At 46.9% G+C, this 16,432-nt stretch overlaps 1 protein-coding gene across 1 annotated transcript; it reads right to left on the bottom strand.

Annotated features, from left to right (window-relative positions):
- Positions 1-1,481: 1,481 nt before the first annotated feature.
- On the bottom strand, positions 1,482-15,924 carry HIF1AN (hypoxia inducible factor 1 subunit alpha inhibitor). Its single transcript, XM_028511236.2, has 8 exons — positions 15,442-15,924; positions 14,909-15,159; positions 11,504-11,652; positions 9,558-9,703; positions 8,489-8,595; positions 8,114-8,177; positions 7,774-7,884; positions 1,482-6,933 (listed from the first exon to the last, which is right to left on the bottom strand). The coding sequence occupies exons 1-8, from the start codon at positions 15,616-15,618 to the stop codon at positions 6,889-6,891; spliced, it is 1,050 nt and encodes a 349-aa protein (XP_028367037.1). The 5' UTR covers positions 15,619-15,924; the 3' UTR covers positions 1,482-6,888.
- Between the last annotated feature and the right edge of the window lie 508 nt (positions 15,925-16,432).

Here is a 16,432-nt window from a genome sequence, read left to right as displayed (position 1 = left end):
CCCTCTACTGCACTCTGTAATACTCGAGGTAATAAAAACCTAGCCCAGATTAGTTTAGATGTTTGGTTAAGGAGCAGAGCTTCCCTGAAGGGCAGGACTAACCTCAAGGACCAAGTGAATAGGTTTTAAGGAAACTGAATAAAATATAGGAATATTTTCTGAGGCCAGTTAAAGAAATCTAGAAGCAAACAGGTGAATGCAAGGTGACTACAGAATACAGAATAGCCTGTAGTTCCAAGATAGCTTAGCACAAGCTAGGGAGGGGTCTTTTTTACCGATGGGCTAGGGACCGGGGTCAGAGGCAAGAGGATATGAGTGGCTACAAAGGGTAACCGTAGAGAGGCTTGGTTCAGAGCAGGGAGAGGGGGAGTGTCTGGGGGTGGGGACAGGCAGAACCAAAGAGATCAATGGGATCTCAGTGTAGAAAAGGCTGAGAATTTCGGGCAGCCAGAATGTATCTCAGGCTGAGATGTGAATAACTGGATTCAACAGCTCTTCCAAGTAGGGTGGCAGGGTAACTCCAGAGGTTACTCTTCTGAGAAAGGACCGCAAATGACAGAGTTCCAACCCATTCATAACCCAGGCCAAACCTGGACCAGAAACCAAAATGATTTTCAAGGACTTCTGTGGCTAACCAAAGGGCTTTCTTCTTTTTGAGGTCCATCCCCTGGCTGGTAGTCCCTTCCCAGGATTAACAAAACCCTTGACCACGGAGGAGCAGAGTGTGTTTTGGGACTGGGAGAGAGCAAGTCAGAGAAATTCGTGCCTTTTACTACTCCCCAAGCTGGTTATCTTGCAGGTGTATCAGCTTAAAATGTTACTTCTGGCAGGAAGCCTACTGCGAACACCTGAGCTTGTCAGGTGCCTATCCTCTGTGCACCTGCAATGCTAATTGCCCACATGTCGCCCCCCACGAATGGAGAGCACATAGGAAGGAACAAGCTCGGGTCTGGAACAGAAATGCTCCAGGGCACTCCACAAATGGTGGCTGTTAAGATCCCCGCCTTATATCTCTCTGCATTCTCTTGTGAATGCCCCTGTCCTAGAACGACCCTAACACACACAACTTAAATACACAGAGGGGTATGGAACAAAATTGAATCAAGGGGGCCCAATTTGACTGCCAGGGTCTCACAGTGTGAGGCTGGCAACCGTTTCTCCAGGTGTGAGGGGAACTCATCCAGATGCCCTCACCCCTCACACACAGTAAGGAGAGCTTGGTGGCCGACAGCGCCCCCTGCCATCCCCCACCCCTGGTGTGGAGAGCAGTCAAGTCTAGCTGGCCAGGCAGCAGACATCTGACACGTCCCTTTTCCCTCCCTCTAGGGCAGGTTTAGGTACCAAGGCTCTTCTGTCTGCCCCCAGCTCGACATGTGTTTCTCTAGGATATTTTCCTTACCCTTCCCTGTGCTTTCACTGAGAAGGAAGGAATCACTGGAGACCTTAGTCACTGAAATCAAGTTTCTGAGTAAGTCGTGTAATAACAGAACCACCACCGCCACCATGCCATTTATTAAGTGCTTGCCAGGCACTGTGCTAAAGCTTTACATTGTTTCAGTTAATGCAACTACCCTGAGGTAGATATGTTCAACACCCCCCTTCTCCACCACACATACCATTATAATTGAGGAAGCAGGTTCAGAGAGGTTAAGTCAATCAACTAGGTCAAACCCAGCTGGCAAAGCAGTAAAGCTAAAAACCAGAACCAAAAACATCTGACTCCCAAATCCGTTCTTTTAAACGCCGTGCTAGGATGTTTCACATTCACGTTCAAGGACACCTTCTCCTGCCCAAAATGTCACCCACAGACCAGCTTTTAGGTAGGAGAGATGAGGAGGCCCGTAATCAGCTACTGTCCTCAAGCACCTGGAGGACTGAAGGGACAGTCTGGGTATAAACTGACCATTGGGTGGGGCCGTGGCCTCCTGACCCAGCCTCCTGGGCCTATCTCACCTAAGATCTCCACTCCTGGCAGGTGACGACTCAACATGCTCTTTCCTTCCAGGGAACACTGAAATGCAAAGGTAAGCTAAACTCAGTGACTCAGGGCATTGCCAAAAACACCTGAGAAACTAGGAGACAGTCACACAATCCCCCCATCCCTGACAAGCTGGACCCTACGGCACACAGATGCCTCTAGATGGAAACAAACTTTGGTTCTTCCACCCTGGCCTGCCTGGCCCCACTCCTGCGGAGGCTCCTGCCCAGTCCCCCTCACTGCTCGCCACTGTGCACAACTCTCTAGGTACCCTCCCCTCACTCATCTCTGGAGGCATCACTGACCATACACCCCTGGGACTCAAGGCTGCCAGTGTCTGAGGCTTTATCCCCCAGAAATGCACTAAGTTTTCAGCAGGGCTTCCCCAAGACCTGTGAGGGTTAGAGAGAGATGGCTGAAGACTAGCAGAAAGAGCTAGCCGAGTTAGAAAAGATACAGAAAATGACGAGAGGACAGAGCACACACACAAATGGACTAACCCCAGGTAACCAGAACTACTGCGGGTCAGAAAAGGAAGATGACAGTAAGGTTAGTAGCAATAACCCCAGAGATCCTAGAGAAAGTCTATCCACATGCTCGCAGTCAGGAACATCTGAGAAAAGGGCAACTGTTTAGGAAAAAGGCCCTAGGCGAAGGGGCTGCTGAAGAGACAGGGCAGGGGAAGCTAAGTAGGAGAAACTGAAGGAGCTCTGGAAAGGGGAAGTTGGAACACCTCTTAAGAACAGACTGTTTGCAGGGACACCAGACACATGGGCAGAGATGGGAGGACAAGCACTAGAGGTCCCAAAGAGGGACAATGGCTGAAATTAAGCCAGGGCCTTAGGAACACCATGAGCCACTTCTAGGTGCATCCCAGCATCTACTGTTTTGAGTAAAACTGGTCTATCTTAAAACTGAGGGCCATTTCCTGCAGCCCTACTAAACTGTGCACTGGACTGTGAAGGGAAGCCAAAGATAGGGAATTTACCAACGGGAGTCCCATCCTCGGGAAGTTAACATTCCAAGAGAAGACAACCATCTTACTGCCACACCTGCACCCAATCCTCGAGGGAGCCTCTGACCTAAGGAACCCACTACATACAGGTAACCAGACAGGAATAACTACCAACTGGTGCAAACTAATACTGTCCTTGAAGTCTGCACCAAGACACAGAGGGATGACAGGAAATGTGGAGACCTGAGAAGATCCAAGCTGGGACTCTCCACACCCAAGATGCAGCCTTTAAGTTAATCTAATCACCTGCTCACACACCTAGGAAGGGGCCTCAGCACCCTTTGTGGGGGGAAATCAATGTTGCTGGGAGGCCGAGAGGGAAGCATCCTTCCCTGTGGAGTCCACAAACTTGGAGGACCCTGGAGGAAGAGATCTGCTTTTTACTGATCTTCCTCTTCCCTCAACAATCTCTAATTTTGTCCTCACAGCATGCAAACACATGGTTTCACAACCTCTGGTTACTTCATGTGGTTTCTTCAACTAAGCAGAAGCTCCTAGAAGATAAAAACCAGGTTTTCTCCACACTCTGCAGTGTTGGAATGTAACAAATACTTGCCATTGGCTGGTTGTCTGGAGAGTTGATTACAAGAGCGTTTTCCACAAACAGCACATGTCAAAACTATACCTTTTTCTTTGCCCCATCATTTGCTCTTCACATCCCTCTCTCCATGTTGGCTCATGCCTGTAGATGTGTTCCTGTATTCACCTCAAGCTGGGGACTGGGCCCACCTATTCTTTCTTAAGAAATACCAGCTCAGCCTGCTTGTGGGTACAATAAAAGGGCAGGTGACCCAAGAGTCTCGGGGCGGGGGGGGGCGGCGGGTGCAGAGGGAGGGTCTCCCCCATACCGGGCTGGCCAATAAGGATCCTTCCCCTCTGTCTCCTAACAGATTCAGATTAATGATCACTCATTCCTAATTGTCAAATTCCTTTTCCTTCATCCTGTGTCTAATCACCAGTGACAGAAACCATTACGCAAATGAGAGCAGACGACTTCCCCCAACTGTTCGCGTTGGTAAAAACCTTGTAATTTAGAGCTCTGATTTGTAGGGGAAGCTGGTCTCCCCCAGGCATCCTGGGCATCTGTTCAACTGATGCCCAGAACAGCTCCTCCTCCATTCCCCAAACTCCAACCCCCCAACAAATATTTGACTTCACAAGAGTAGTTTCCTCTGTACCTACTGGTGTAAAAAGGGGAGCATGCAACATAGCCGACCTCCATAGGGGCCCAAACCCCGACCTTCCCATGGTGTCTGCCTCCACAATAGGGATAAGCAACAGGGTTTGCCCCAAGGAGAATTTGAGCCCAAATAGCCCTGATCTAGTTAAATGAAGAGCCTCAACCTCTTCCTGGGGGAAAAAGGAGCGCAGAACATGAATCCAGGTTCTTAGTAGTCACCTAGATCTTCAATTGTATTGATGCAGAAGCATGCTGGACAAGTCATGGGACCTATTTGAAGACACACTGGGACACAACGGGATGTAGAACTCAGTCTACCCAAAGCTCCTTCCAGCACTCTTAACTCATTTCATGGCTTCCCAGTTTTCCCCAGATGTCTTTAGACAGAACCCAGAAGAGCTTTCTCCCCATGCTCTATCTTCTACACCAGACAACACATATCTTCTGTACCACACAGTGGGGGTGAGAGTGGAGGCTGGCCTGCAGTGCAGGGGAGGGGGTAAAAGCAGCACCAGTTTGGTTGAAAAGGAGCAGCAGGGGGTTTGTAGCCAAACAGAACTAGATTGGAATCCTGCCACTGATCACTTAACCTCTCTGAACCCTTTTCCTTAGCTGTAAAATGAGAATACCCACCTCACAGGATAGTGAGAAACAAAGATAAAAGCACTAGGCACACACATTAGGTGTCTAATCAGCAGTCACTATTATATTACCCAAGGATCATTACCAATCCTGTGCAGGTATGCCCCTCCATCCCCTTAGGTCCGATCTATGTCAGCATCGCACCCAGCAAGGACCAGCAGAGTGGCACACACCTCCCTGCCATACATCAACCCGCATCTTTGCGAGTAGAGTCGGCAGTGAAGCAGACCTGCTGAGGAGAACAAAAACAATCTGCTGTCTTTCAAATTGTGGTTGTGGTCAAGGTCATCCTCCATCTGCCTTGTTTTCTTTGTGCACTTGTCTTTCCCCAAGGAGGGATAGAAATTGCTGCAATCGCATTTCCCAGCATTGGCTGTATTTGAAAGAACTACACTTGAGAAGGTACCATGTTTGTGCACACACTGCATCACAGAACCCCAGAATGGAGCACTACAGATAAACACCCTTCATGAAACACACACACACACACACACCCTCGCAGTCCATCAGTGCACTAACTGTAAACTGAGCTTTGGGGGTAAGAGCCATAGCTCAGACACCAGAAGTAAACCTTTGGCCAAAAAAAGAGAAAGAGAAAACATAAACCCAGAGACTCCAACTCTTCTTTCCTTCCAGAGAGAAGGGACATGGAGATGGAAGTGGAGGTGACAAGACACAGGCCCACCGTACTTCCCAACTCCAGGGGCCCCGCTCCCACTGAACAGATGTGAATGATGGCTCTCTGAGTTGTGCAGTGCACAGCTGCCCAGTTGTTAAGCTGCAGCCCTGAGAGGGGTTCCCATGAGTAGTTGTGAAGAAGAAATTTTACTTCTGTGATCCACCAGTTGCCCTGACTTGGGAGGGTGTTTGTGAAACACTGCAGTGGGTCTGGCAGAGGCACTGGCTTTGAGAGACAAGGCTACATTTTTGTCCTTGCCGTGAGGTGGATGACAGGCGGTGACTTAGTTGCCTAAGCTGGACCCCATTTTTGCTCCTCAGCCAGGAAGCTCCACAGACAGAGGAGGTAGCCTGGGCAGAGGAGGCCAGCCAGCCAGCCTCATTCAGGCAGGTTGCAGTGAGTCCTGACCAACGTCCAATGGCTAAAATTGAGTTTAAAATCTTTAGGTTTGGTCAGGGGGTACTGCCCTGGGGTTCCCACTGTATATCCCCTGGACAAGATTAAGCAGCAGAGAAACTTGGTAAGCACAGAGGCAGGCCAGTGTGCATGCGCACACACACCCTGCGGAGTTGTGCTCCCCTAGAACCCAGAGAAGCCTCTGCTAGGACTCCCTTGGTACCCAGCACAGGGAGCAAGAGCTGGTGCTGAAAGAGAGCTGCATGTGTCTAAAATTTTAAACATGCATAATCCTTGGCTCTTGTATCCCAAGGCTCTTTTCTATATATGGCTTGACATGAAGGTCCAAGTTGGAACCTAATTCTCTCATAGAAAGCTCTCTAGGCCCTCAAAGCAAGCCTCCTTTTCACTCTCCCCATTAGAATCCCAGTAGCCATTCCCACACAGCCTAGAGCCTGACTCTGTGAAACCTGCAGGAAGCCAACTGACCTAAAGGCCAGGACAGCTCTGGTCCTGCAGCCCAGATGTAGTGGGCATCCCAGAGCACCTCCTCTCTCTCGGGCTGAGGCACACAGGTTGCAGGAGATAGGGCTGAGAGCCAGAAGTGGGGTCCTGACCTAAAAGAAGGGTGTGAGGAACAAATACACAATGCATGTGCATGCACACACATGCACACACACATCCTGAGGTTGACACACTGACACACACAGACATGATGACAACCAGAAGCTGGAACTCCACACACTGAATGCAGGACTTTAGAGGGGTATAGAGGGAAGGTGCTGGGGCACAGAGGCAAGGGTATGAAATTCCTCCAAATGGGAGTGGAGCTCCAACCACCCTGCCTTGCCCCAAACACCTGCCTCCAGGGCCATGGCAAGAGTCCAGTCCATTAAGTGCTGCGTGCAATACTAGTGCTTGGAGTCTCCTGTCCTCATCAATGAAGCGGTGTGGACGGGCTAGCGGTCACCTGGCAGGAAGCCTTGACTCCTGGCAGGCTAGTTGTATCGGCCCTTGATCATTGTGTTCAACAAGGGCCCCACCTGTGAAAAGACATGAGGAGTCAGTCAAAACTGCCTGTTCCCTGGCCCTGGAGCCAGACATAGGTATGTCTGGAGACATGCAATGTCCAGCCAAGAGCAGGGACAAGGCTTTCATCAATCTTGTAAACCCTCGAACCAAGTCTCTTCCTGGAGGTCAACCCTGTAATCTGGGGCATGGCCCTCGACTCCAGGTCCACCTTATATTACGTTCCCTCTCACGATATCCTATATTTGTAAGCAGCACCAAACGGACAGGTCAGAGGAGCTAATAGCCCCCAAACACCTAAGAGTGTGTGTTTGCACATTTCTTAAATATGCCTTAAGAATGCTGAGTCCTTTATATCCTGAAAAGAACACCTGCAATTGAGGCTAGTGCTATCTCCCAACCCCACAGGTCCTCTGGATGCTGGAGCTAACCACAGGATGGAGGCAAGAGCGTTACACACACAAACCTCCCCCATTTACCCAATGGGCCACTGGCACACCTGTGTGGGAAGCAGGTCGCAACATTACCTAGACCAGCCTTGGCACAGCTGGGAGAGTGTGAGGAGATGCTTTACTGCTCGATTCCCGTTCCAGAAGAATCCCCTCAGGGGTCCCCAGCTGGCACACAAGCCCCATGGGGAACATTACCACTAGCACGGAACAGATTATAATTGATCCGCCAGTCAAGCCCAGCTCTCTCCAGAAAACAAGGCTTTTCTGAACATACCCATTAACCTCTATGGATAGGACACCAGATACTGAAACAGAGGAGCTATGGAGAATGTAACACTAATCCTGACTTTCCCTGGTCACTCCACCTAACCATGGGAATGCCACTCTGGGGCAGCCACATACCTCTTGTGGGTTCCCCAAGGCCTCTCCAAGCATCTTCTCAATGTTTCTCATTATGGCCACTTTCTGATGGGCTTTGAGAGGATATTCAATTCTCTTAGGCGTAGGGGCCCCCTGCAAAGGAAGCAGCATCTCAGGAAATGTCTTTGGCAGAAGGCTTCAGTGTCACCTACTCCTAGGTAGAATCCCCCCTTCTAAGAAACACAATTCAAACCCATCCCTTTTCACCTTTCCAAAGACCTGGGAGTCACTTTCAGAGATAGCCAGCCTCCCCACCCTGCTTCCAAATAATTTATTATACCTACTTCACCCCAGTCCCACCTAGGAAAAAACCCATATTCACCTTATACCAGAAGTTCACAGTGATGGTAATCCCCCCATTTAGTAATGACTCTATATGATGCCACCTGCAAGAAAATAAATAGCCTCCTGTTTGCTACCAATACTTTTCAAAGGGAGGGGTCGAGAACTAGGGAGAGCCCAGCTAAGGGACGTAATGAAGACAGTATCTTTATGCTCAGCCTCTCAAACACACCCTGGGGCCAGAGACAGGGCTGTCACTTCCCCATGTTCAGCGTACGCACACCCGGATGTGCCAACCTTCCTGTTCCTCACCTAAGACCAATCCTGCTCCAGCTCGGAAGGGAGACAGACAAGGCTTTCCAGAAAATGAGAAGATACACTCCCAAGAACTCCCCAGTCCTAGCCCACTCCTCACCAGTACATTGGGATGTAAAGAACATCACCGGGACCAACCACTGTTTCATAACCAACCACGTTCTGGAAATTGGGGAACCTCTCGTAGTCAGGATTGTCAAAGTCCACCTGAGAGGTTCAAGAGAAAGAAAAATCAGTCAATCACCAAATGTTTTGTCATTAACTACTATGTGCAAGTTACTCTGGTAGTCAAAAAAAGACACCTTAAAAAAGGAAAAAAGATGACTTTAACATTTATATCCAGCAGAAGACCAAACACACATTAAACAATGTAAGACAGGCCATATTCAAATGCTGAGCGATAAAGAATCCCAGGCCTCAGTGCTCCAGAGGTCAGAATCCAGTCATCACAGCTTGCAGGCCAGAAAACCTACTCACTGCCTGCAGAGAGGTGCACTGAGGACTCATCCTTCACCCAAACCTTCTGGAACTTTCTTCCACACACACACACTCTAACCGTCCAGACTCCTACATGAAGTAGCTAGGCAGCTTTCACCTCAAGAAAGAAAATGACCTTTCTGGTTGGCAACAAAGTCAACCCTGTACCTGACTTGAATCCAGAAAAAACATTAAGTGATAAATCTCAATTCTATTTGCCCTCCTTTTTATCAAAAAGAAGTAGCATCCCTGACAAAAGAAAACAATGATTAAATCCAATGGAAACATAACACCTTTTGTTCCACGAACCTGGGATCCAATCACACAGTGACCCGACTCCATCAGCGGCAGCGCTACGGTCAGCCCTCCAGAAATTACCACAGGGCTGTTTCTACTTGTGATCGCCTGGGGACTGCCACGGGGGCGTGGAATATGCAGGGCGGGGCAAAAGTAGGTTGACAGTTTTGAGTACAGGACACACAAGAGTTCATTTTCGTATTATCATTCACTATTGTATTCGTTTTCATATGAACGACTGTCAACCTACTTTTGCCCCACCCTGTTACGAGTTACACTGTGAAATTATCCTTTGAGTTTGTCCAAACCTGGCATACCACCACAGGGAAGGGGAAGACATGCCAGCCTTGGATCCCCATGGAGTTCTCTATCTTTCTCGGATCATGCAAGCTCACCTGGCTTTGTCTGTCACAGGGATGATGAACAGGATAAGGGTAGAGGCACTCGAACTGATCCGGAGGGAATAAAATGCATCGCTTGTAGCCCTTTATCTGAGCAAAGAAGTTCTGTTGCTCATCATAGTGAGCAGGCGTCACATTCCCTGTAAGGAGAAAAACACCTTCTTATTCAGAGCGGTGGCTCCACCGCACAGACTAGAACACAGGGCGCAGTGCTGGGGAGAAACGCAGCCTGCCCATCCAGCTAAGTGTTCCTAATAAAAAAAATCAGGCAGAATCAGGGAGATGGCAATTACAACTCTCAGCAAATTAGGTGTTACACTTTTAATCAGTAATAAGTCTAGCAGTAAGGATTCAGCATCAATTAGAAACGCAGACTTTCTTAAATAATGGCTCCTTGCCCTTACTGGAAGCAACAGCACATCGAAATGATACAAGTCTAGCGAAGTAACATATATACTTATACTCTTAATGACTAGGGCAAGAATTCAGGGGTAGCAAAGCAAGAATTAGAAACAAATGAAATGACTGGTACCAACAATGCATGCATGATCTTCTTTGATGGAATTAACCAGTCATTTTTAAGTTGTATGAATACGTACTTGCTTTAGGTAGCTCTTTTGGAGTGTAAAAATTCTCAACCCTTCCTCCCATTTCAATACACCTGTGGGATGCAACACTTCTTAGAGCAACACAGGCTGTTGATTCTCACAGGGGTGAGCGTATCAGATACCTAAAGAGTGTTGTGTAACTTGACTAAGGCAAATTATTTTAAATGTCACCTTGAATTAGTTCTGCCATAGTGTGTGTATGCTCTATCTTCTCTTTGTAACTGAGGCCATGTCTGTTTTTCATCCTTTGCACAATCCTTGAAAGCTGAAGGGCCCTCCGCAGGGCATGGAGTGTAGAAGACATCTTCTATGTCTGCCTGGGTGGGCCAAGACAGCTGCCTTCTTACATGCTCCCCAAGGGGGATTTGCTCTCAACTCTACCTGATGGCTCCGCTTTCCTGCACTCTAACACAAGGCAGGAAGGCAACAGAAAAGCACAGTCAAGTAAACCAGAACTGGTTCCTGGAAGGTGAACCGAGAGTTGGTTTCAAAGAGACAGGTTATGGATCAATCCATAAGATGCACTGAATCTGAAGGATAATAGGAGGAGGAAGAGACTTCAGGGCCCAGTGGTGAATGACAATGAGTAACTGCTTGCTTGTTCAACCCAATTTAATTACCATTTACTAAGTACAGGACTAGCACTGAGGTAGTGCTAGAAATAAAAATAAGAACGAGGTAAGTGGCTTTCTCCTTCTTCTGACTGGAATTTAAAGGTTTCTCCTTTTAGTCAAAAGAAAAAAATCCAAAAGAACATATTTACATATTTGCTGTGCATGCATAAAATTCTCTATCAGGGTACACAAACAACTAGTAACACACGGTGCCTCCAGGGAAGGGAATTGGGAGGCTGAGAAATAGGAGTGGAAGAGAGATTTATCATTATATTCCTATTTATACCTTTTGAATTTAACCCCGTGAATGTACTATCTTTTCAGAAGTTAAGATTCAATTTATATTGGAAAAATACATTCCCTCTTCTACTGGGATAAAAATGTTCTGAATACAGACACATCCAAAAGAGAAAAGCAGTATTTCAGAGATTCCTGAAATCTGAGTATACACATTCACACGGCAACTGAGGAAGGGAAAGGGGACTTTTTTTTTAGTGTGCGTGAAACTAGCTTAAAGATAACATAAATGATCTTACTTCATCTTCACAGCTATTTATAAGATACTCTCATGGTCCTTTTGCAGATGAGGCAGCTGAGGCTTGAGAAAGTCAAGTCACTTACTTGTGCAAAGTCAAGGAGCCCGTGGTGGAACACAGGATTAGGAACCAAGTTTGTATGACTGACTCCAAACTATGCTGCTTTCTGAAAGATGTCTTACCTTCCATGCCTATGAGCAGCAGGTTGGAGGTCAGCTGCCCCCAGCCACGCTTTCCCTGTTGCTTATTAATCCAGTTCCAGTTAAAACCCAAGAAGTCCATGACAATCTTCCTGCCCACAGTGTCATTGAGTGTTTGCTGCAGATACAACCTATGTTCCCCAAGAAGAAGATCTCATTAGTGCATGTACACACAGTCTGTTGGCATGGCCTCCCCACACCTAGAAATCTAAGCCCAAACCCATACCAGCATCTCCCACAGAGAATAACCACAGTCATGCGAAACTTAACCAACATGGATTCTCACAGAACTGAATCCTTACCCATCCTTCTTTGGACTCTGTTCAACACCAAACTCCTGATTTTATTTTTACTTACTGATTTTTTAGAGACAGAAAGAGGAAGGGGGATGGGGGAAGGAGGGAAGGGGAGAGGGAGAGAGAACCATGGATTTGTTGCTCCACTTGTTTATATATTTATTGGTTGCTTCTTGTATGTGCCATGACTGGAGATCAAACCAGCAACCTTGCATATCAGGACAATGCTCTAACCAAGTGTGCTATCCAGCACGACTTCTTATTTTAAAGAAGTGATCTTAACTTTTTCTGGGTCACAGCATAAATCCTTTAAGAATCCAAGAAAGGTTCCCCATAAAATGCACACAGACAGAACTTTCATACAATTTCTCTCCTAGATTCCTCCAAGTCTACCCATAGACCCTAGAATGATGAATCAGCCTGTCCCAGAGACTGTCAGGGCCCAGGATGTGCTCTTTGGCCCTTGATGGCCGTTGTAAGAGGTCATGTTACTCTTCACCAAGAGCTAGTTCCTTCCCTGTGGGAGTCAGTCTTCTGTACTCACTTGAAGTCATTTATTTAACTTGCTTTGGCCAATGAAATGTCCACAGAAGTGACTTGTGTTGCTTCCAAACTATACTTTTAAGAATCAGTCCACACTACCACCACATTTTTTCCCCTCGGCCACAGCAACTACAAAGTTTCAGATAGTAACTACTGGGGCAATCTAGGTCCCAAAGTGAAAAAGATCATGTGAGAGTAGAGCCTCCTCCAGGTGACCAGTGATGAACAGGTAGTGTGAGAGAAACAGTTGCAGAGTGCTGGCTTGAAGTCTAGTTTATCTTAACTGATTCAGCCACCTCTCTACAGCAGCCTTCTACAGCTGGAGGAAGGTGCCTCACCAGGCTTTCTGCAGGCCCAGGACTCCTAACACACCTGAGGACTATCAGAAGTTTCTTAAGGTACACGAAAACCTAGACACATTTAATCAACCCCAAGAGACATTAATAAGGGCGCTGGACGGTGAAATACAAAAGCAGCCCTTTCCTGGTCCCAAGCATGTTAACTTCAAAACGCTCAAAGGTATCTCAGTGCCTACAACACGATATTTAAGGCAACACTAACTAGAAATCTTGTTGTTTTCTTAAGATTTTTAAAATGTATTTATTTTTAGAGAGAGGGAATGGGAGGGAGAAAGAGGGAGAGAAACATCAATATGTGGTTGCCTCTCATGTGCCTCCTACTGGACCTGGCCTGCAACCCAGGCATGTGCCCTGATTGGGAATCAAACTGGCGATCCTTTGGTTTGCAGGCCAGCACTCAATCCACTGAGCCACAACAGCCAGGGCAACATTAACTAGAAATCTTAATAAGCTGGAAACATTAGCTACTTGTTTGGTGACAAGGGACCCTCGAGATTTGAACACAACCTTTGGACTCTCCCCAGAGATTAAAAGAGGCAGGATCATTCACGAAATTTGAATCTAAACAATTTCTGTCATATTAACAATAAATACACAAAAAAGCTCAAAGAGGATGCTAATACCCCTTACTCCAGAATCACAACAACTTGTACCATTATGCAGTGAAGGCGGCTGGTGCTAGTCAGCCGGTAGGGCACAACGTGCACTTAGAAGAAATTTTTCCTTGACTCACCCATAGAGTACAGACTACACTCAGAGTGAGGGAAAATGTTTTCACCATAGAAGATAAGAAACTTAAAGTGACTGGGGAACCAGAGGATTCATGTGTCTTACTTATCTCATGCTCATTCCAGTGCACATGTTCATTAAATGGATTTACACTCCACCAGCACTGTTTAAATAGCTCTCAACCTGAATGTTGGATGCATGTGTGCACATGCACATGGGCACGCTGTTAATTTTAAGGAAACTAATGCATGAGAAGACTGACTAAACCTGTCTTTTGCTTGGGTGTGGCTCAGTGGATTGAGCTCCTGCCTGCGAACCAAAAGGTTGCAGGTTCAATTCCCAATATGGGCACTTACCTGGGTTGCCAGCCAGGTTCCCTAGTTGGCGGTGTGCAAGAGGCAATTGATTGATTTATCTCTCACACACAGATATTTCTCTCTTTCTCCCTCCTTTCCCCTCTCTCTAAAAAGTAAATAAATAAAATCTTTAAAATAAAACATAAATAACAGCTCAATCATACTCAGACTCTGAACACTCTTTTAATCAAAGTCCCATCATTGTGACAACTGCTAAGTGTCAGAAGACAGGGAAAAAAGATACAGTATTTCATATCCATTCACTCAGCCGCATATTGCTAACAGAGTCAGGAGAAAGAAAGCCAGGACTGGGCACCAAATGTACGATAGAGATGGTCATTCACCATGAAGTCCTTAGTGAAAGCAATTCCTCAGACACAATGGTGGTACGGAATGCTGTCCGAGACTTACCTAGGAGGCTATCCTCATAAACAGCGATAAAAGCACAGGAAGAATCACTCCTGTGTGTCTCTTGTGTTTGCTATCACCAGTGCAAGGGGGAGCATCACCATACCCCTCTTACCTAATCTGCCCTAAGACAGGGGATCTTGATCTCCTTCACCCCGGAATCACAACAATTTATACAATTTTTCAGCTTGAACTATCCCCAGCCAGTCTAAAATTTTAGTTTACAAACTGGTCATCCCAAGGCTAAATCCAACAACAACCATTTTTGTTTGGCCCCTTGCAGCATTTTTTAAAAGTCTGAATTAGCTGTGCACATTTAAAAGTCAAAAAGAGTTAAGGTAAAAATCCTGATTTCTGGCTTCTTTTGAGACATCAGCATATCTGACAATCTGAAAACTGAACTCCGAAACGGAAGCAAGTCAAGTAATGACATCTCACTTTGAACAGGGCATACACATTCAGCCTCACTGTATGCAACTTCACACAACTTCACTCTTTTTGTTCATCACCTGACCGTTGTAAGCACCTGGGATTCTCACTTTATGAAGATGACAAAAAGTACAGAGTTGCAGTTCAAGATCAGCATTCCCTGATCCTTCAATTTAGAAAACTCACCCAACTCCTCCATATCCTCAAGTACAGGAAAGGAAAATCTATGCCTTAGAGCCAATAGACAACCATCATCTGGGAACTTACCTCTCTTCCCCTCCTCGCTGCTGTATATCCTGCAGTTTCTCAACAAACTCATGGAATTTCATTTCCTCTCTGTTAGACCTTGGCTTAAAGTTCTGGAAATTAGCCATCTTCTTCTCATCATAGTACAAGAACTTGTGGGTACTGGCACTGTACACAGAGAAGTCTCCGTTGCCAATATTCTCTTGCAGGTATTCGAGATCCCATTTCAGGGCAGGATACACAAGATTTGTGTCGGTCAGCACCACAGGCTCCTACGCGAAAACGCCAGATGGAAATAAAAAAGAAGTCGTCCCATGGACCTGGTGGATTTTGGTTCCACGGTTCCACCTACTTCCCAACTTCAGAATAACTTTTCCTGCTAACCAACACGAACCCCTCAAGTCCCATTTCTTCTCGACTTCCTCTCTAGCTTTCCTTAGGCCCCAGTCTACCACCCAGCCAGCTCCCTGCTTCTGTCAACGTTCGCCTTTGACCTCTCCTCCCAACCTACTCCCTCCCCCGCTGCCACTCGGGGACGCGGTCCCGCCCCCTACCTCATTCTCGATAAGCTCCTCCGCCCGGGGGTCGCTCTGACTCAGACGCGGGATGGGCCGGGTCGGGAAGCTGTAACTACGCAGCTGGGACTCATTCCAGGAGGGGCCGGGGGCTTCAGCCTCTTCCCGGGGTCCTCCAGAGCTTGAGGCCGCGGCCTCCGCCGTTGTAGCCGCCATCTCCGCCGCTAGGGACGGCCCTACCGGAACCGGAAGTTCCGCTAATTCCGGATAAAACACAACGGAAACCACAGAGATGAGCTGCGAGAGAGAGCGGTCCACAGGCACTGCAGACGCGGTGCTGAGACATCGGAGCGCTCCTACCAATGGTAACGAACAGTTCTACACTCGTAAATGTCGCTCCTGAAGACCAGAGCCAGATGTTAGTCCCAGGCTTGCTGACGTGGTTAACCAATGATTAGGCTTGATTAGGCTTGCTAACGCGGTTAACCAATTCACAAAATATTACTGCTGCCTCAGTGTGTCCAGGCCTACACAAAAGGCAAAGAAGGAGGCAAGTTTAATGGGGCATTAAATTTTACACTAATGGATGGGAGAGAAGCAAACTCTTGACCTACTTAAGCAAGTCAGAAGGAAAAGCAATTGTCGGATTGATAGAAGTCGAGCAAAGGTTTCTCTGAAGGCCCCTGCCCTCGACAAAAGATGACAAGTTGAAAGTTTTAAAAATCAAAGACGGGTTTTTTTGTTTGTTTAGCATCATTTGATTTTTCTGCCTGTGTCACTATCTCTCACACTTGAAGATATTTTGCTATGGGTCCAATGTTATTATAGTTGCCAAGCATGAACATCCCACATTTTCAAACAATTTATAATTGATTATAAAATGTTGTAAGTCAAATTCTAAGATGAATCCAAAGACTTCCATTCTATGGTAAATAAGCCCTATATATAAGTCTCTCCCCTTGAATAAGAGCAGGACTTATGAATATAATAGGGTAGCACTCCTGAAATGAGATTGTGTTATACGGCAAAA

This window comes from Phyllostomus discolor, chromosome 5 (genome assembly GCF_004126475.2).
Source record: "Phyllostomus discolor isolate MPI-MPIP mPhyDis1 chromosome 5, mPhyDis1.pri.v3, whole genome shotgun sequence".
Lineage (NCBI taxonomy): Eukaryota > Metazoa > Chordata > Mammalia > Chiroptera > Phyllostomidae > Phyllostomus > Phyllostomus discolor.
Note: the sequence above shows the minus strand (reverse complement) of the source record. Positions and strands in the feature narration are given on the sequence as shown.

Excerpts from the sequence above, each read along its gene's own strand:
- HIF1AN (XM_028511236.2), bottom strand. The coding sequence starts at position 15,618 with ATGGCGGCTACAACGGCGGAGGCCGCGGCCTCAAGCTCTGGAGGACCC. Across the intron at positions 9,704-11,503 it reads GCTGCTCATAGGCATGGAAG|GGAATGTGACGCCTGCTCAC; the intron begins GTAAGACATCTT and ends TTCTCCTTACAG. Across the intron at positions 8,178-8,488 it reads CTTTACATCCCAATGTACTG|GTGGCATCATATAGAGTCAT; the intron begins GTGAGGAGTGGG and ends ATTTTCTTGCAG.